Here is a 21,666-nt window from a genome sequence, read left to right as displayed (position 1 = left end):
CTTTATTTTGTCTTTTCATTAACTTAGAAAAGTTAGTTTTGAGGTGTTTGCATGTATTTATGTATGTATACTAGAAGAAGGTATTGGAATTGTTGCCTACAGATTAAGCAATAGTTATATACTTATTTGCAGTGTTTTGGGGATAGGAAGAGAAGGGCCATCATAACACTGCATTACAGTTTTGGTATAGATACACAAAGATGCTGCTTTTTAAGGATGATCATTTACTACCAAAACTTTTTAAGTTGTTCAAAGGCAGGACTATTTATGAAATTATCACTGATGAATGTCATTGAGATCTGGAAATATATAACATTTAATACACATGCAAAGCCATAGATACTTGGTAAACATGATTGGTACACAATACCAAAATAGTAGCCAAGCTATTATGTGTAATTTCATCTAGTATACTGTCTATATAAAATTTCTAAATGCTGGTACATAGTGATGCTATATTTTCCTTTTCTAGCCCATGTAACACATGGGTTTACACATGCATTTACACATTTTGAACAGTCACTAATCTATATAGGGGTCGTGATGTCTGTGAAACTCCTGATATGGTTTGATTTGAATGCATTTTCATTTTGATCCCATAGTTTTCACATTAGAAGAATATTAAATTGCATGAGGAATTTGAATGATGATCTTATCTGAAGGATTTTAGCCTTTTTTCTTTTGTATCCCAATATGTTGAAGTAGAGTTTTGGAATACATTATGAAATGGTAAAGTTTATAGCTTAGAAACAAAACACCTGGCTTTGCTGAAGAAATTGTTTTCTCTGGCATTCCTTTATGTGAAAAACAGAAAACCAGTGCTGGAAAGAAATTGAAACCTTGAGTAATTTTTTCAGTTTTTTCAGTTCTACTTTGGGTAAAAGCCCTCCTGTCTCTAAAATAATAAGAATTCAGTATGAATATAAAGTCGTTTGAGTAAAACATTGTCTGAAAATGTTTGTTTAGAAAAAGCTAAATGTAGTATTTCCTATATTTATATAAATGTAAAAAAATGTAAAATAGTTGTTTGAGCTTCACAAGTCAGATGTGTGCCATAATCATATGATGGCACTGTCTGTTTTAATGCAATATATATATATACTTAAATAAAATAAAATATATATATTTTATTGAAGTATAGTTGATTTACAGTGTTGTGTTAATTTCTGCTGTACAGCAAAGTGATTCAGTTATACATATATATACATTCTTTTTTTATATATTTTCTATTATGGTTTATCACAGGATATTGAATATAGATCCCTGTGCTATGCAGTAGGACCTTGTTGTTTATCCATTCTATATATAACAGTTTGCATCTGCTAATCCCAAACTCCCATTCCATCCCCCCAACCCCACCCCCACCCCCCAGCAACCACAAGTCTATTCTCTAGGTCTGTGAGTCTGTTTCTGTTTTGTAGATAAGTTCATTTGTGTCATATTTTAGATTCCACATATAAGTGATATCATATGGTATTTGTCTCTTTCTGACTTAGTTTATGTAATATAATTTATATTTTTAAAACATTTTGTTGACTTAGAAAAATTAGCTGATGTTCAGATTTTTGAAACTGAAGATTTGCTGTTTTTTTCTTCTGTCTCAGGGTATATTTTGTAGTAAATCAGAGGCTGATTAATTTTGAAATGTATGAAATATGTTGTTCTGAAGTTACGCTATATAAACTTTGAGTAGAGTCAAGAATTTCACCATACTGTTACTGTTTAGTGACATCGTTGCTTTAAAAACTCAGAAAAATTATTTGCTATATTATTCCAGAGTTCAAAACATTCTGTATGTTTTGCAAAATAATCTATTATTGAATAATAAAGTTATTTTACAATATTAATGTCTGCAGCATATTATGAACTATGATTTCAATTACCTGTGAAATATTTTGGAATCTATAAGTCTCTTTCATGAGTTACTTTAAACAGGGTGGATTATATTGAAACAAAGTGGTTTTTTATTTGCATAATTAAGCTATAGCTCTTCAAAAGAGTGAAGTGTTTTCAAAGTAAGAATATATAAAATTAAAATTAAGGTTACAGTCAGACCCTTACCCTTTAATTCATGGTAAATAAAATTTATCTTTCAGACGGCAAATGGCTACATCTTGTTTTTTCACATAACATCTACAAGAGGGGACAAGTACCTTTATGAACCAGTGTATCCCAAGTAAGTTTGTTGTCTTTCATTTTTTAAATATTTGATTTGCATACTTTTTATTCACAAAACATTACAGTTTGGGGTTGTCTAAAGTGCTAAGCTGGCATTTCCAAAACACTGTTTCAGAAATTACCAGGTCTTTGAACTGCTATCACTTGAATAAAGAATTCTATAATTAAATAATTCTGGAAATCTGGAATGGTTGTACTATCTCCCTTCTTGGACATTCAGAATTACTATTAATATACTCCAGATCTAGCATCCTTTAGTCTTTATTGGGGACATGTGAGCTAAGAGATTGTGAGGGGAGGAGGTAAAATGTCAGTAAGCTATAGGTACTTTTTCCTATATAGTTTCGTATATGCCTAGAAAAAAATATGTACCCCAAACAGTGGGTTACCTCTTGATTAGAATTTGAGGGAACTTGGGCTTTTGATCGTTAATCAATGTTATTCTGTATGTTTTGCATTGTTTTTTTTTCCTTTTTTGTTTTTTGCCTTACTTTTGAAATGAGGACATTTTATTGAAAGAACTTTTGAAATAAAAGAACATGTAATTTTCAAGTATGACACACAAAAAAAGATCAAGCCATTAAAACTGGATGAAAATATAAAAATTATTTATCACATTTCTAGATAGTGGAAGACAGAGGTTATTAGTTATGTAAGAAATTAAAGGGCAAATAGATTATATGAAAGTTTAAATTTCTGAAAATTAACAGAAAAAAAAAAAGACCAACATTAAAAGGGCAGATAACAAACTGGAAGAAGATTTTGCAGGAAATAAGGCCAAGGCTTACTGTTTTTTATATGAGGGGTCATGTAAATTGCTAAGAAACACAAAGATTTAAAAAGATAAATAGTTAAGAGCAGTTTCATAAGAGGAAATATTTTCCATTTTAATTCTCAATTTAGATGCTCTCCTGTAAATAAAAAGCAACAAACAGAATCACCTGTACTTAACTTGATTTTTTTTTTATACTATTATGGGGGGCAGGGGTGGGAAATAACATCTCTAGAGACAGTGAAAAATATAATTTTCTTTATTTCAATTCACCAACATGATTTGCATATATTTACAGTGGTTTGGAATAGTATTTTGAGACTCACTTTTTGTTTTCCAGAGATTTTAAAGTTTCTTAACCTTCTAATTCTGAAACTCCAGGGGATGCTGCTTAACAAAGTAATAGTCTCAACAGTGCATGAGCTTTGCTGTGTTTGACTGTATATGTTAAGCTAGAGAACTATGTAAAGAGAATTATTATGTGTTGTTTTTTTTTTTTAAACTTGGATGTTATTCCACTGCATTGAAGATTTTGAGTTTCAAGACGTGGGCCCAGTAAAATGTGTATTGCCTTAGAACAGCATGAATACTAAAGGGGATATAGGCTTTGGTATCAGATAGACCTGGAATTGAATGTCAGTTCTGGTGCTTTTCAGCTGTATAACTTCTATCAAGTTAATACCTCTAAAACCTCAGTTTCCTCACCTGTAGAATGAAGTAACAGCAGTAATTATTTTATAAGATTAAATGAGATCATGCATATTAAGTGTTTAGGTAAGTGCCTAGCTTGTGGAAAAATTAATAATGGACAGCTACTATTATTATTAATACCTTTTTTCCTTCACCAAATTTTTACTTCATTTCTAATGTTTTAAGTGATTACATATATAAATATAAAGTGATTTTATAATTTACATAAATTGTATACATTATATATATTTCTTTTGTTTTTGACTTAATAATGTACTTTTTTCAGAGTTTAACTTCTAGTAACTGCTACATAAAAACAAACAAAATCTCTTATATAGAAACAGTTTTGCAGAGCAGATTAGAATCAGCCTATTATGTATTTGTTTGCTAGGGTACTTTCTGGTTGGGTTTTTTAGTCTACTAAATTTCTTAGTTTTTCTGTAGAACCTGTTTATAAAATGGGAATAGAAATATTTTCTTCTTTAGTTGTTTGGAGGATTATATGAGTTTAGGTTTTTAAAACCTGATTTGAGGAGAGTTTTTAAAAAATATTTAGTACTTGTTGGGTGTAAGAAAGGCTCAAGGATGTATTGTACAACACAGGGAATATAGCCAATATTTTGTAATAACTCTAAATGGAAAGTAAACTTTAAAAATTGTATAAAATTTTTTAAAAATTAAAAAAATTTAGTTTTGAGGGTATATTATCATTATCATCTGTGGCATTGTAAACAATTCTGCAGTTCAAGACACTGTTCTAAGCAATTTTTAAAACTCAGTCCCTGTAGCAACCCGATGAGGTAGTTATGTACAATTAGTATACAAACTGCAGCACAGAGAGAGCAGTAACTCACCCGTAAGTCACACACTAGTAAGTGGCACAGTCAGGATCCAGACATAAGTGTTGTAGCTTCAAAACTGCGTATTTAACCACCAGTACTACACTGCCTCAACCTTCTGTGTCCATCTAGCCGTCTACTACTTTGGAATTTACTGGGGGAGTTGGGGAATCAGAAAAAGGATAAATGATCTGGAGTGGTTTATAATAGTCCTGAAGAACAGAGGCAGCATAATTGAGGCCAATAGTTAGTCATCCTCTTCTCAGTTTTAGAAATGCAGTTGTCTCTTGTTTCTCTTCTTTTACTCTTATGAGTTCATCACATGAGTTCTTCTAGAGTATCTCGAATTCCTTGTATGTGACAACATCTTAACCTCAGACTGCCTCTCTTTTCCCATTACGCTCCATGTTAGAACAGGTCAGATGCCCCCATAATCTTTCAGTTTCCACATAGTGTTGTTTCCAGCACCCTTCCTGTTGATGATGGGAGTCAGGCTTCAGCAATGGTTACAGTCTTATTAAATGACTCTTTATGCCTCAAAGGTCATTTATTCTTTGATTAATAAATTTGCATTCTTTCATCTTTTGCATCCTTATAAATTCCATTCTGTATTAAAATATTTCTTCATTTGGTTACACAAGCTAATGGACAGTTGTCCATTGAAGGTTGTCTTGCTGGCTTTTTCTTTCATGTCTTGGGACTTACAGTAAAATTAATGAAGGAAACTCTGCCAGGGATAAAGCAGAAATAACTTGTGTTAAGTTTTAGAATGTGTTCATCTGTTTATGAGATATTTGGCAGATCTCGAAACTTCAAATTATATTTCATTTCATAATGAAAATAATTTCAGCATGTCATCATTATGTATACTTCTTTGACAGAAGAGATTTTTTTATCCCTTATTCTTTCTATTGTTCCACTTTTTGCCAGAGACCAGCCTTATTGAGGTCGATGTTCTTTTAAAAAGAAAAGTTAGCAATTTCTAACCTCGACATAACTTGCCTTTTCAAAAATCCTGCTTCTTGGGAACTATACTCAATACTTTGTAACAGCCTATAAGGGAAAAGAATCTGAAAAGGAATATGTGTATATATACATATACACACACACATATATATATAACAGAATCATTTTGCTCTACACTTGAAACTAACACAACATTGTAAATCAATTATACTTCAATGAAAAAAATAAAATGAAAAAAATATCCTGCTTCTTGCCAGAGAAACCTGCAAGGGAGGGGACAGAAACATTTACTCAGTTACATCAAAGAAAAGAAAAGAGGTTTGGATTACTTACAGATGTGAAGGATGCCTCTCAACATTTGTTTTTTTCTTTTTGTTAATATGTTTTGAGTATTAGTTTTCTGGAGAATAAACTTTAACTGCTTTTTTTCCCTTAAGCTTCTGTAGATTTCAGAAAGTTATTTTTAACAATATACAGTAAAGCCTTGGTTTGCGAGCATAATTCATTTCAGAAACATGCTTGTAATCCAAAGCATTTGTATATCAAAGCGAATTTCCCCACAAGAAATAATGGAAACTCAGATGATTCGTTCCACAACCCAAAAATATTCATATAAAAATGATTACAATACAGTAAGTAATATAATACAAAATAATAAAATACAAAATATAAAGAAAAATAATCAAATTAACCTGCGCTTACCTTTTAAAACCTCCGTGGCTGCTGTGAGGGAGATGAGCGAGGAGGGTTATTGTGTAGGATGACTTTCACTGTAACTAACGGAATCACTGCTATCTGTTGGCTCAGTGGAATCTTTTTCTTTTCGTGCAACTTTAGCAAGGAACCTATCCAATGACACTTGCTTTTGCCTCCTTTTGAGGATTTCGTGGAAATGTGACATTGCATTGTCATTAAACAGATTCATTGCTCACACTGCTACAGCCTATTTTGGGTGGTGCTTTTCTACAAAATTTTGTACTGTTTCCCACATTCTAATCTCCCTAATCTCATTTGAAGTGAGGGATTCCTCTACTTTTTTCTCCTCCTCCTCTGCAGACAAGATCTCCTCCATAACCTCTTGCTGTTGCTGGTGATACAGATCCATCAGTTCGTGGGTGGTCAGCTCCATTGGCTCAGTTGTGATCACGTGACATTTGGCATCACGTACTACTCATATTGCAAGACATGGCTCATTTATCAAGTTAAAATTTATTAGAAACGTTTGCTCATCTCACAAAACACTCTGAGAACAAGTTACTCGCTATCTAAGGTTTTACTGTATCTTGTTCTAAGTTCTGTTTTTGAACTTGACAAAGTAAGTTATCCTAACATTTTTGATTCCCTTTGATCTTCTCAAAACATTGCATGTGTAGTTTGATTTCAATATGTATGTATTCTGTAACATTATATGTGTAACCTTCAGCTCTTGAACTTTGCCTCTCTTCTGTATCCATTCGCTTACATTATAATTGCATGAGCACTTACTAATAAGATAAATAGCAATGCTATTCTGTAAATTGTGGACAGTGAAAACTCCTTCTCTATTGGCCACACTTCTGAGACAGGCACCTGATTCCAAAGAATTATAGAATTGTTAAAAAATCAACCCAATTTAGAGAGCCCTATATATTGTTCTTAGCAGACTGAAAGCTATCTGATTTTGAAAAATGATATAAAAGGCCTGGTGATAAGGGTACTACCTCTTTCAGAAAACTTTTCTGAAAAATTGTTTTCATCCGTCCATCTGTCCATTTAAGTAGTAAATTTTGTGAGGCTCCAGGACTGTCGTAGATACTAGGGGTGCAGCAGAGAAAAAGAAAAAAAAAAAAAAGACAAGAAACTCTACTCAGAGAGCCTGACTTCTTCTAGTAGATGGTGATAAATAAGTAAAATACATTACAAATTAGGTGATATATTCTATGGAGAAAAATAAAGCAGGGAATGGGAGTGGGGAAACAACTTGAAGTAGAGTGGTCAGGGTCTTTACTGAGAAAATGATGTTTTAAAAGTTCTTAAGGAGATGAGGAAACAAAACATACACCCAGGGGTGGAGCATTCTGGATTGGTGAGGTTTAGCAGGTAAGAAAGTTAATAAGAAGAAATTATTGTGAATAAATTCTAGGCCTTATCTAATAACTTATAGCTAAGAAGTCAGAAGGGAGAAATTTTTTACGAAGTATAAAAATGAAAAATTATATTCTGATTTTTAAGTAACCTAATCCTGGGAAAGCCTACAGTTTAGTCTCTTTTTTTTGTAAGTGGCACCATCATTTGAGCTTATTTATTCTAACCCCTTAATAACTCCAATAGCCAGTCTATATCAAGTCCAGTATCTTCTACCTTGTATGTATTCCTTATGTCTTTCCCTTCTTCGTAATTCTCAGCAACACTACTTTAGTTTGTGTTTTGTCACTTTTATCCTGGATTATTGTAATATCTTTTTATTTATTTATTTATTTATTTAATTGGCTGTGTTGGGTCGTTTTGTTGTTGTTGTGCACGGGCTTTCTTTAGTTGTGGTGAGTGGGGGCTACTTTTCATTGTGGTGCGCGGGCTCCTCATTGCCATAGCTTCTCTTATTGTGGAGCACGGGCTCTAGGTGAATGAGCTTCAGTAGTTGCAGCACATGGGCTCAATAGTTGTGGCTCACAGGCTCTAAAGTGCAGGCTCAATAGTTGTGGCGTATGGGCTTAGTTGCTCCATGGCATGTGGGATCTTCCTGGAGCAGGGATCAAACCCGTGTCCCCTGCATTGGCAGGCGGATTCTTAACCACTGTGCCACCTAGGAAGCCCCCTGTAATATCTTTTTAATCCATCTTTAGTGGTTTTCCCCTAAGTGAATTTTCTAACATAAAATTAACTTGCCATTTTTCTACAATTTTTCAGTGGCTTTTCTTCGCTTTCAGGATTAATCACGTTGCTTACTTTTTTTGAGTTTTATTTTACTCATCTGAAGAATGGAGTTAATCCCATCCACTTCATGAAGATGTCATTAGGGTTTGTTTAAACCAACAGCTTAAATTACTCTATAGTACCTAAAATAATGCTTTAGTGTTCCCTAGGTTTTTGTTCTCGGTTCTCTAATTTTATTTATTTATTTTTTTTGACTGCATTGGGTTTTTGTTGCTGCTCGTGGGTTTTCTCTAGTTGCAGCGAGCGGGAGTTACTCTTTGTTGCAGGCTTCTCATTGTGGTGGCTTCTCTTGTTGTGGAGCACAGGCTCTAGATGTACAGGCTTTAGCAGTTGCAGCACGAGGGCTCCGTAGCTCTGGCTCGCAGGCTCTAGAGCGCGGGCTCTGTAGTTGTGGCACATGGGCTTAGTTGCTCTGCGGCATGTGGGATCTTCCCTCTCCAGGGCTTGAACCTGTGTCCCCCTGCATTGACAGGCGGATTCTTAACCACTGCATCACCGGGAAAGTCCCTAAATGTTTTTTTTTAATTACTTTTTATTGGCATATAGTTGCTTTGCAACATTGTGTTTGTTTCTACTGTACAGCAAAGTAAATCAGCCATACATACACGTATATCCCCTCTTTTTGGATTTCCTTCCCATTTAGGTCACCACAGAGCGTTGAGTAGAGTTCCCTGAGCTATACAGTAGGTTTTGATTAGTTACCTATTTTATACATAGTATCAGTAGTGTATATATGTCAATCCCAATATCCCAGTTCATCCCACCCTCCCCTTCCCTCTTTGGTGTCCATGAATTTGTTCTCTACATCTGTGTCTCTATTTTTGCTTTGCAAATAAGACCATCTATACCATTTTCCTAGATTCCACATATGTGTGTTAATACACAGTATTTGTTTTTCTCTGACTTACTTCACTCTGTATGACAGTCTCTGGGTCCATGCACATCTCTACAAATGGCCCAGTTTTGTTCCTTTTTATGGCTGAGTAATATTCAGTTGTATATATGTACCACATCTTTATCCATTCCTCTGTTGATGGACATTTAGGTTGCTTCCATGTGCTGGCTATTGTAAATAGTGCTGGAGTGAACATTGGGGTGCATGTGTCTTCTTTAATTATGGTTTTTTCTGGGTATATGCCCAGTAGTGGGATTACTGGGTCATATGGTAGTTCTAGTTTTTTAAGGAACCTCCAAACTGTTTCCCATAGTGGCTGGACCAACTTACATTCCCACCAACAGTGAAGGAGGGTACCCTTTTCTCCACACCCTCTCCAGCATTTATTGTTTCTAGATTTTGTGATGATGGCCATTCTGACCAGCGTGAGGTGATACCTCATTGTGGATTTGACTTGCATTTCTCTGATTAGTGATGCTGAGCACCTTTTCATGTGTTAGTTAGCCAACTCTATGTCTTCTTTGGAGAAATGTCTATTTGGGTCTTCTGCCCTTTTGTGGATTGGGTTATTTGCTATTTTGGTATTAAATTGCATGAGCTCCTTATATATTTTGGAGATTAATCCTTTGTCAGTTGCTTTGTTGGCAAGTATTTTCTCCCATTCTGAGGGTTTTTGTCTTGTTTATGGTTTCTTTCGCTGTGCAAAAACTTTTAAGTTTCGTTAGGTCCCATTTGTGTATTCTTGATTTTATTTCCATTATTCTAGGAGGTGGGTCACAAAGGATCTTGTTTTTGACGTATGTCATAGAGTGTTCTGCCTATGTTTTCCTTGAGGAGTTTTATAGTGTCTGGCCTTACATTTAGGTCTTGAATCCATTTGGAGTTTATTTTTGTGTATGGTGTTAGGAAGTGTTCTAATTTCATTCTTTTGCATGTAGCTGTCCAATTTTCCCAGCAGAACTTATTGAAGAGGCTTTTCTCCATTGTATATTCTTGCCTTCTTTGTCGAAGATAAGGTGCCCATATGTGCATGGGTTTATTACCTCTGGGCTCTCTATTCTGTTCCATTGATCTACATTTCTGTTTTTGTGCCAGTACCATACTGTCTTGATCACTGTGGCCTTGTAGTATAGTTTGAAGTCAGGAAGCCTAATTCCGCCAACTCCGTCTTTCCTTCTCAGGATTGCTTTGGCTATTCAGGATCTTTTGCGTTTCCATACAAATTGTAAGTTTTCTTGTTCTAGTTCTGTGAAGAATGCCATTGGTGATTTGATAGGGGTTGCATTGAACCTGTAAATTACTTTGTGTAGTACAGTCATTTTCTCAATGTTGATTCTTCCAATCCAAGAACATGGTATGTCTCTCCATCTGTTTGTATCGTCTTTGATTTCTTTCATCAGTGTCTTCTAGTTTTCTGCATACAGGTCTTTTGCCTCCTTAGGCATGTTTATTCCTAGGTATTTTATTCTTTTTGTTGCAGTGGTGAATGGGAGAGTTTCCTTAGTTTCTCTTTCTGCTCTTTCGTTGTTAGTGTATAGAAATGCAAGAGATTTCTGTGCATTAATTTTGTATCCTGCTACTTTAGTAAATTCATTGATTAGTGCTAGCAGTTTTCTGGTAGAGTCTTTCGGGTTTCCTATGTATACTATCATGTCATCTGCAAAGAGTGACAATTTTACCTCTTTTCCAATTTGGATTCGTTTTATTATTTTTAATTTTTTAGGAATTGCCATGCTATTTTCCTCAAGGGCTGTGCCATTTTCTGTACTCAATGACAGTGCACAAGGAGTCTAATTTTGCTATATTTTTTTCCAGTTACTTGTCATTTGTAACTAGTAGGTATGAGGTGGTTTCTCACTGTAGTTTTGGTTTGCATTTCCGTAATGATTAGTGTTGTTGAGTATTTTCTCATGTGCTTATTGACCGATTGTTTTTTTGTTGTTGAGTTTTAGAAGTTCTCTATATATTCAGGTTATTAGTTCTTTATCTCATAAACTTTTGTTGCTCTCCAGTCCCCACAAAATAAAATCCAAGAGATCTGGCCTGGCATTTAGAACCTACTTGTGCCCTATCTCTAGCACAATTTGCATTTGTTTTTAATTCTTCTGTTCATTTACTCTTTGCCTTACTTGGTATGCCTTTACCACTATATATTTTTTTTATGTAAGAAAGCTATCTCACTTGGTTTTCAAGCTCAAGTCAAATGCCTATAAAGCTTTTGCCCTCAACTCTCCTGTTCTTCCTTGGACCCAAGAAATAATTGATCCCTCATATGTAATCCATAGCACTTTTAAAAAAATTTACACTGGTAGTCCATGAATACATTCTTATAAAAACAAATGTTGAGGTATGTTCCCGCTGTGCTTGCTTTCTGTAGAGTTTTTATCATAAATGGATGTTGAATTTTATCAGAAGCTTTTTCTGCATATATGGACATGATCATGTGGTTTTTATTCTTCAGTTTGTTAATGCAATGTATCACATTGATTGATTTGTGAATATTGAAAAATCCTTACATCTCTGGGGTAAATCCCGCTTGATAATGGTGTATAATCCTTTTAATGTATTGTTGAGTTTGGTTTGCTAGTATTTTATTGAGGTTCTTTGCATCTATGCTCATCAGTGATATTGGCCTGTAATTTTCCTTTTTTGTGATATCTTTGTATGGTTTTGGTATCAGGGTGATGGTGGCCTCACAGACTGAGTTTGGGTGTTCCTTCCTTCCAAACTAAAATCTGTTCCAACTTTTTTTTAATATTTTCAGAAGGATAGGAGCTAAGTTTTCTCTAACTGTTTGTTAGAATTCACCTGTGAAGCCATCTCGTCTTGGGCTTTTGTTTGTTGAGAGTTTTTAAATTACTGATGCAGTTTCAGTGCTGGTAATTGGTCTGTTCATATTTTCTATTTCTTCTTGGGTCAGTCTTGGGACATTATACCTTTCTAAAAATTTGTCCGTCTCTTCTAGGTTGTCCACTTTATTTGCATGTAGTAGTTTGTAGTAGGTTGTCCACTTTATTTGCATGTAGTAGTTTGTAGTAGTCTCTTACAATCCTTTGTATTTCTGTGATGTTGGTTGTAATTTCTCCTTTTTCATTCCTGATTTTATTGATTTGGGCCCTGTATCACAAACTGACAGCAGTATCATCCTCAGCGGTGAAAAGCTGAAAGCATTTCCTCTACGATCAGGAAGAAGACAAGGATGCCCATTGTCACCACTTTTATTCAGCATAGTATTGGAAGGCCTAGCCACAGCAGTCAGAGAAGAAAACGAAATAAAAGGAATCCAAATTGGAAAAGAAGAAGTTGTCATTGTTGGCAAATGATGCGTCACTATACATAGGAAATCCAAAGATGCCGCCAGAAGACTACCAGAGTTCATCATTGAGTTCTGTAAAGTTTCAGGATACAAAATTAATATACAGAAATCTGTTGCATTTCTATATACTAACAAGAAAATATCAGAGTAATTAAGGAAACAATCCAGTTTACCATTGCATCAAAATGAATAAAATACCAAAGAATAAAGCTACCCAGGAAGCCAAAAGACCTTTACTCAGAAAACTGTAAGATACTGATGAAAGAAATTGAAGATGACACAAATAGGTGGGAAGATATACTGTGTTCTTGGATTGGAATAATATTATTAAAGTGACAATACCCGAGACAATCTACAGATTCAGTGCAATCCCTATGAAAATACCAATGGCATTTTTCGCAGAACTAGAACAAATAATTTTAAAATTTGTATAGAAACACAAAAGACTCCAAATAGCCAAAACAATCTTGTGAAAGAAGAACAAATATGGAGGAATCACACTCCCCAACTTCAGACTATACTACAAAGCTACAATAATCAAAACAGTGTGATATTAGCAGAAAAACAGACACATAGATGAATGGAACAGAATAGAGAGCCCAGAAATAAACCCACGTACTTATAGTAAATTAATCTTTGACAGAGGAGGCAAGAATATACAATGGAGAAAAGACAATCTCTTTAATAAGTGGTGCTGGAAAAACTGGGCAGCTACATGTAAAAGAATGAAATTAGAACAGTTTCCAGTGCCATATACAAAAATGAACTAAAAGTGGATTAAAGACCTAAGTGTAAGACCGTATACTATAAGACTCCTAGAGGAAAACATAGTCAGAACACACTTTGACATAAACTGCAGCAATATATTTTTGGATCTGTCTCCTAAAGCAAAGGAAACAAAGGCAAAAGTGAACAAATGGGACCTAATTAAACTTAAAAGCTTCTGCATAGCAAAGGAAACCATTGACAAAATGAAAAGACCACCTACTGAATGGGAGAAAATATTTGCAAATGAGATGACCAATAAGGGATTAATGTCACATAATTAATAGCTCATACAACTCAACATCAAAAAAACAACTCAATTAAAAAATGGGCAGAAGATCTGAATAGACATTTTTCCAAAGAGGAAATGCAGGTGGCCAACAGGCACATGAAAAGAGGTTCAACATTGCTAATCATCAGGGAAATGCAAATCAAACCTGCAATGAGGTACCACCTCACACCTGTCAGAATGGCCATCATAAAAAAGAACATGAATAACGAATGTTGGCAAGGATGTGGAGAAAAGGGAACTCTTGTACATTGTTGGTGGGAATGTAAATTGGTGCAGCCACTGTGGAAGATAGTATGAAGGTTTCTCAAAAGACTGGAAATAGAACTACCATATGACTCAGCAATTCCACTCCTGGGTATATGTCCCCACAAAAAATAAAAACACTAATTCAAAAAGATAAATGCACCCCAATGTTCCTAGCAGTATTATTTATAATTGTCAAGATATGGAAGCAACCTAAGTGTCCATCAACAGATGAATGGATAAAGAAGAAGTGGTATATATACATATATATGTGTACATATACGTGTATATATATGTATGTATATATATGTATATATACACAATGGAATACTACTCAGTCATAAAGAAAATAATGAAATTTTGCCATTTGCAGCAACATGACTGGACTTGGAGGGCATTATGCTAAGTGAAATAAGCCAGACAGAGAAAGACAAATGCTATATATCACTTATAAGTGGAATAAAAAAAATATATAACAAACTACTGAATATAATGAAAAATAGACTCACAGATACACAGAGAACAAACTAGTGGTTACCAGTGAGGGGAGGGGCAATATTAGGGGTGAGAGAGTAGTGGGTACAAACTATTGTGTGTAAGATAGGCTACAAGGATATATTGTACAACACAGGGAATATATCCAATGTTTTGTAACAACTGTACATGGAGTGTAACCTTTGAAAATCGTATTAAAAAACATGCAAATAGTGAGAGATATGTAAAGAGTAAAAAGTGAAATTGTGAACCTTGTCTCCTTTTTCAGATTCCAGTCTCATTTCACTCTCCAGTTAGCTTTATATCTCTTGAGTAAATAAACACCTAGGAGTTGAATTGCTGGGGCATATCACATGTCTAGTGATTTTAGATTGGATGACGGGCATAGTATTACATATCAAGTGTCTGATTTTTATTCTTTTGCTTTAAAGAATGTTTAGGTTTGTTTTGGATGGCAGTTAAGTTGGAGCTCTTCTTCATCCTTTTGAAGCTTGTACAAACAATAAAATACATTAATATTTTTAGAGTGGGTTCAACCTTTACTCTAGGCTAGCTTAGCCCTTCTAAGCTCTCTACTAATGTCCTGGGTCTTTAACCAGGTCTCTTTAATCTGGTCAGAACTGGAAGGTCTCCAGTCCTAAATGAGCTTAAAACTCTGGTAGTTATTCTTTGGCGGACCTTGTGAGGTTTCACCATATATATGCATAGCTTAGTATTCTGCAAGACTTAAAGGGAACCCCTGTAGTATTCTAGAGCTCTTTCTCTATCTCTCCCACCTCTCTCGTACCCTGTTCCACAGATAGCTGCTTCTGCTTCCCCGAACTTTAATCTTTCCGTCCTCAACTTAACAAGACTGCTGTATTATGCTTGTGTTCTCCCACTCTACGTGGTAGTCTAGAAAGTGACTTCTACCAGAAAACCTTGTTTGTCTCCCTTCACTCAGGATTACAGTCCTATGCTGCCTGTTATGCAGTGTCTGAATATAGTTGTTTAATATATTTTGTCCAGTTTTTTATTGTTTCTGGAGGGCTAATTTGTCACCAGTTTTCTGTTAGTGTAGTAATAAAGTGACTGACCACCTATGTGTCCGTCAGTCAGCTTGAGCAATTTTCAGTCTTTTTTCACTGAGTGTGTTTTAGCACATTCAGGATATCGTCGTTTTATTTATCCCAGAATGTTCATTATTGATATTCTGGTAAACAGGTTGACTGAAAATGATGAAATACGAGGTATGAAGTTTGAGGAAGGAAAGTATCCTGAGCCCTTCTAGAACTGTGGTTGGAGAACCAAAGCCTTTTGGTTCAGAATTCACCTAGGGCTGCCAGAACTTCCTGGATCAAGCTTAACACATTCCAGAATCATTTTAAAAATTGATAATCTGAGTTTTAAGAGAGTAGATCTTAAAAGTTCTCATCACAAGGGGAAAAAAATGTAACCATGTGAGGTGTTGGATGTTAACTAATCCTGTTGTGGACAATCAAATCATTTAGTTGTGCACCTTAGACTCATACTGTGTTCTATGTCAATTACACCTCAATAAACTGGGGAAAAAAAGATGTGAAAATCTGGAATGAGATTTTTCATTATCATCAAACACTTACTGTATGCTTTACTATCATTTGTAAGACACTAGCTATCCTGGTGCTGAAAAGGTATAAGATACTATTGAAGAGAGAAATATTTAAAATTAATGGCAGTATAAAATGGCAAATGCCAAGTGAATGAACATCCCTTAAAGTGGTAATAGCATTTCGGGGGAAAGTGTGTGAATTGTCAGGGGAAGTTTTGTAGATACGGAGATTTGAGCTATACTTGGGAGGAAAGATAGGCCTTAGGTAAGCTATGTTGCTAGGAAAAACACTGTATAATTAGCTGTACTTTTCAAATTCCTATCCCATGTCCCTATATCCTTGTGCCCCCGCCCCCAATCCCTGCACCACCAAACCCATCAAGTTATCTGCCACGTTATTGTTTTCTTTAGCTGGCACTTAAAGTATCTGAAATTTCTTGCACAATAGAATTTGTTGAAATAAATGCCTGTTGAATTTAATTGCATAGTGACAGTTTTCTATATCACCTTGTTTAGCCCTCCAAAGTGTACTTGACATATATATTCTCTTTTAAGGCTTCTCTGTAATTTTTATGATACATTTTTGAGTACTATAGTTTGCTTTTTACTTTTACCAATTTAGTGGGAAACTACTCCCTCCTCAAAGCTGTGGGAAGTTTGGCTAGTAGTTGACCTACCCCATGGAAGAATTTCATTTTTCATTGCCCTTTGGGGGCCATTCACTGACATGAATGCATTGCATTCATTAGAATGGAAAGCTAGGAAACTTTGCTTTTAACTCATGAAAAATACATCAGTAAAACAAAACTCTTAAACTGGCTTAATTTCATTTTTCCTACTTTCTTATGATATTGGACTTAATATTACTACCTCTGATAAATATATAGCAGTTTAGAGATGTGGAGAAGAGAATGGCATTTGAAATGAGACACCTGGGTTTCAGACTGGGTTCTGCTTTTTACTGGTAATGACTTTGGAAAAAGTGCTTGTTCAGTTACATTCCGTGTTTTTGTGCATCTATAAAATGAGAACAGTGAGTTAGTAGGTTCTTAGTAAGTTGCAGTTGTTATTGTTGTCTAGGTTGCCTTTTGAATTACTAAACATAATCTGCTTCCACTGGATATTTAAGACAATTTATGTACAGAAAAGAAGGAAATTCAGGTTCACTAAATATGTGGATTCTCTTACAATCCATTTATTTCTCTGAGGTCAGTAGTAATGTCCCCTCCTTCATTTCTGATTTTAGTGAGTTGAATCTTCCTTCTTTTTTCCTTAGGTTTTTCAATTTTATTGATGTTCTCAAAGAACTACCTTTGCTTTAGTACTTGATTTTCTCCATTGTTTTCCCATTCTCTACTTTTTGTTCATATCCACTCTGGTCTTCATTATATCCTTCCTTCTGCTAGTTTTGAGTTAAGTTTGCTCTTTTTCTGGTTCCTTTTAAGGTGTAAAGTTACATTATGGATTTGAGATTTTTCTTCTTTTTTACTATAAGCGTTTTAGCTGTAAATTTTCCTTTGATCACTGCATTCACTGCCTCCTATGATGTTGTGTTTTCATTTTCATTAGTCGCAAATTATTCTCTAATTTTCCTTTTGGTCTTTTCTTTGACCTATTGGCTGTCTCAGAGGCGTTGTTTAATTTCCACATATTTGAATTTTCTAGTTTTCCTTCTGCTATTGCTATCTAGTTTCATTCCATCATGGTCAGAGAAGATACTTTGTATGATTTCAATTTTTTTTTTAATTTATTGAGGCATTTTGGTGGCCTGACATGTTCTATCCTAGAGAATGTTTCATGTTCATTTGCGAAAGAATGTGTATTCTGCTGTTACTGGATAGAGTTTGGTGTATGTTTTAGGTCTGAGTGGTTTATAATGTTGTTCAGATTCTTTATTTCCTTACTATTCTTCTAATTTTTCTATGCATTATTGAAAATGGGGTATTGCAATGTCCAGTTGTTACTTTAGAACTATTTCTCCATTCAGTTGCTTCAGTATTTGCTTCATATGTTTTGGGGCTCTGTTGTTACATGTGTTATCTGTTTATAATTGTTATATCTTCTTGCTGGATTGACCCTTTCATCAATATATGACATCCTTTATCTCTTGTAACAATTTTTAATTTGAAGTATTTTGTCAGATATTGCTGTAACTGCCTAGTTCTTAGTTACTATTTGCATGGAGTATCTTTTTTCATCCTTTCAGCCTACTTGTTTCTTTTGATCTAAAGTGAGTCTCTTACAGAAAACTTAGAAATGGAATCATATTTTTTAATCTATTCTGATAATGTCTTTTAATTGGAGCATTTAATACATTTATGTTTAAAGTAATTGCTGATAAGGAAGGACTTCTGGCATTTTGCTGTTTGTTTTCTGTGTGTCATATCTTTTTTGTTCCTCAGTTTCTCCATTACTATCTTATTTTGTGTTTAATTTTTATTCCTTTTTCATTTCCTTTTCTCTGTATATTTTAGTTTTCCTTAGTGGTTACCTTGGGGATTACTTAACATCTTACAGTTACAACAAGCTAGATTGATTAATAACAACTTGGTTTCAGTACCAAAACTATATTCCTATACATCTTCATCCTTCCTCTTTTATGTTCTTATTGTCACACATTGCATCATTATACATTGTGTGCCTATAATGTAGATTTCGAAATTTTTTCATTCATTAGTCTTTTAAATCATATAGTTTAAAAGGTGGATTTCTAAATCAAAAATACAATACTGCTGGCTTTATATTCACCTATGTAGTTACCTTTTCTTTATTTTTTTTCATATGGCTTTAGATTACTGTTTAGTGATCCTTTGTTTCAGTCCGAAGGACTCCCTTTAGTTTTTCTTGTAGTTCAGATTTACTTGTGACAGAATCCCTCAACTTTTGTTTATCCAAAAATCTCTTAATTTCTTCTTTATTTTTGAAGGATAGTTTTTCTAGTTATAGAATTCTTACTTAACTTTTTTTTTTCTTTCAGCGTTTGCAGTGTCAACCCACTGCCCCTGTTCTCCATGGTTTCTGATGAGAAATTGGCTGCTAATGTTATTGAGGATCCCTTGTATGTGACAAGTCACTTCTCTTGTTACTTTCAAGATTCTCTTTGTCTTTCAATAGTTTGAATACAATGTTTCTTGATATGGATCTTTTAAAATTTATCCTGAAACCAGTCCCCTGCAGACACCAAGGGACAGCTGTACTATATAAGTCAGCACAGGCTAAGTCCCTGTGGTAGAGGGTAAAAGCAGAACATCGTGTACCAAGTTTGGCTCTTAAAGTCTCTGCCCAGAAATGACACAGGTCACTTCCCCTTGTGTTTTATAGGCCAAAGTAAGTCACCATACCATATTTTAAGTGGTCAGAAAAGCATAGTTCTGTGCACACAAGAATGAAGAATATATTATTTTTCAATAGATTGAATGACAACCAAATATACATGCAGTGTGATTGTATCTTTCTGTCTCTAAGGAACCTCTGTTACTGAGCAGGAGCTATAATTCTCAATATGCTTTTATTATCTCCCTTCAAAAAAGATTATGATAAAGTTGTCTGAAAAGATATTTCTACGCCACTGTTAGTAGATGCTTTTGTGTGCTCTTATTAACAGTCTCATAATTAATCTTCAGACTGCTCCCTCCCCGTTCTATCCCTAATCCATTCTTTGTCATTCGTTGTAATACCTTTTTGTGTACATGAAGGTTATTATTAGTCTCTTTAACTCTACTAATTTTCAGTTTCTTAGAATTGGAGCCACAGGCTCATGTGTCAATACCTTCACTTACTAGCTCTGTGACCATAAATAGAATTCTTAATAATAAACCGAAGCTTCAGTTTCTTTTCTGGAAAAATATGAATAGTAATGCCTGACTCTCAAAGGATTGTAATCAGCTAAGATAATGTGTACAGGACGTTTTGTGTACTCATACTTAGTAAGTGCTCAATTTATTGCTTTTTTACCTCCTGACATTCAGTGCTCCTCATAGTTCGGCTTTAACTTATCCTTCCAGCCTCATCTTCCATGACTCCCTTCCAAAAATATGATGCAGTACTCAAATTTTTGTTGAACTATAAGTAATAATGTTTTTGATCAGAAAGTTAGATTTTTGTTTTTGTTAATGTAATTTAACAGTTTACTGCATTTTAGTATGTTTGGAGGAAGGGATGGAATTATCCCTAATTTTATAATGGAAGTCAATGAGAAGTCAGGATTTACTTAAATTTGCTATAAAATTCCTATAATACTTTAGCTCTAATAAATGATAGTATTTATATAAAGGAAAATAGTTTCCAATTTCAAGATGGGCAGTGAGGTTTCCACCTTTTTCTTGAAAATCACCAACAGAACAAAAGGTTGAAATACTATTTTCATCTTCAATGAGAGCTGGAAGTATGTCTAACCCATGACCTAAAAATTGGATGAGAAATAATAAATGACTTAGGAAGAATATCAAACCTGAGAGTCTAAGGTAACATATATGATATCAATGAAGAGCAACTTGTTTGATCTGCAAAACCCTAAAATGGCTCAGGCACTACAGAATGTACGAGTGAGCCAGGGGCCATAAATGGGGATTGTTTGAAAAATCTGAATGAGGAATAGGCTTTCTGTGTTCTCACCTCACAAGAGACAGGAAATATATTGTCTGAGTAAACCAGAGGGATTTCAGACACAGAATAGGGCAAGGATAAGATCCTATACTAAAGATGGGGATTAAGTGAAAGTCGTTGTACTGATTGATAGGATGTCAAGCTTTCTTTCCCTGCTTGGCTCCAGAATTCTGGCTTCCATACTTAAATATCCCAGGCGGGATTGAGGGATTCTTCCTGGGGAAATTAAATCACTTCAGATGAATGACCCAGCAGGCCCTCATATTGGAAGACCTCAACAAAAATGCCAACTGGCCACTGCCCTGAGGTCCACCAGGTAACAATCCAACTTGAACACACAGAGCTTATGATTAGTTTTTTTCTTACTAACCTGTTAAACATGAAGAAAGATTGTTAGCCAAGGATTTTTAGTCATCTTAGGAAAGTTTCCAATGTAAAATAGAGACATGCAGCAGAAAAAAGGAAACTCAAAGGAAATAGACAATGCAGGGAACAAAAACACTTTGGGGAAATGATAGTTAACAACCTTAAACAGGTATTGCCTAATTTAAAAAAATGGTGCTATAAGAAAAAAGGGGAGGTAGGTGAGAAAGTTCCTGGAATGAAGAGTATGGTAGCAGAAATTAAAAATTCAGTAAAAGCATTGGAAGAAACATTTGAGGGACCCTCCCAGGATATAGAACAGTGGCAGAACAAATGTCTTTTTAGACAACTTTATTATAGTCTTTTTTGAAGGGACAAACATTCATTCAGTTGTCATAATAAAACAGAGACATTTCAGATTTGAGAGTTCTAAGTTTGCTTCTCATACACCATTCCAGGAAGCTCCAAGAATATGTGAACCAAGGAAGATACGGGGCCTATAAAATAAAGATTCCACATAGGAAAGAAGCACAGAAATCATAAGGATGATGACAAAGTAAATGTCATGTTGATAACTGTGAATTAGACAGTAGGGCACTGGGTATAAAGAGGAATGCCTCCAAGGGTGAGGCGAGGAGAAATAGAAATGATAAGTTATGTACAAGTTTGACCACATAGAAGATTATATTGAGAGTTGTTTCGTCAGAGCTGTTATGGAGTATGAGATGGCTTAGGTATAAGTTTAAAGAAAACCAAGCAAATGA

The 21,666-nt window shown here is 34.7% G+C and overlaps 1 protein-coding gene across 4 annotated transcripts in view; it reads left to right on the top strand.

Annotated features, from left to right (window-relative positions):
* RIC1 (RIC1 homolog, RAB6A GEF complex partner 1) overlaps positions 1-21,666 on the top strand; it is a 129,000-nt gene that overhangs the window by 51,233 nt on the left and 56,101 nt on the right. For all 4 annotated transcript variants that reach the window (XM_057720553.1, XM_057720554.1, XM_057720555.1 and 1 more), the window contains exon 3: positions 2,097-2,176. In XM_057720553.1, the coding sequence (XP_057576536.1) occupies positions 2,097-2,176 (80 nt within the window). The remainder of the gene's footprint in view (positions 1-2,096; positions 2,177-21,666) is intronic.

Source organism: Hippopotamus amphibius, chromosome 2, assembly GCF_030028045.1.
Source record: "Hippopotamus amphibius kiboko isolate mHipAmp2 chromosome 2, mHipAmp2.hap2, whole genome shotgun sequence".
NCBI lineage: Eukaryota > Metazoa > Chordata > Mammalia > Artiodactyla > Hippopotamidae > Hippopotamus > Hippopotamus amphibius.
This window is presented reverse-complemented; position numbering and strand designations above follow the sequence as displayed.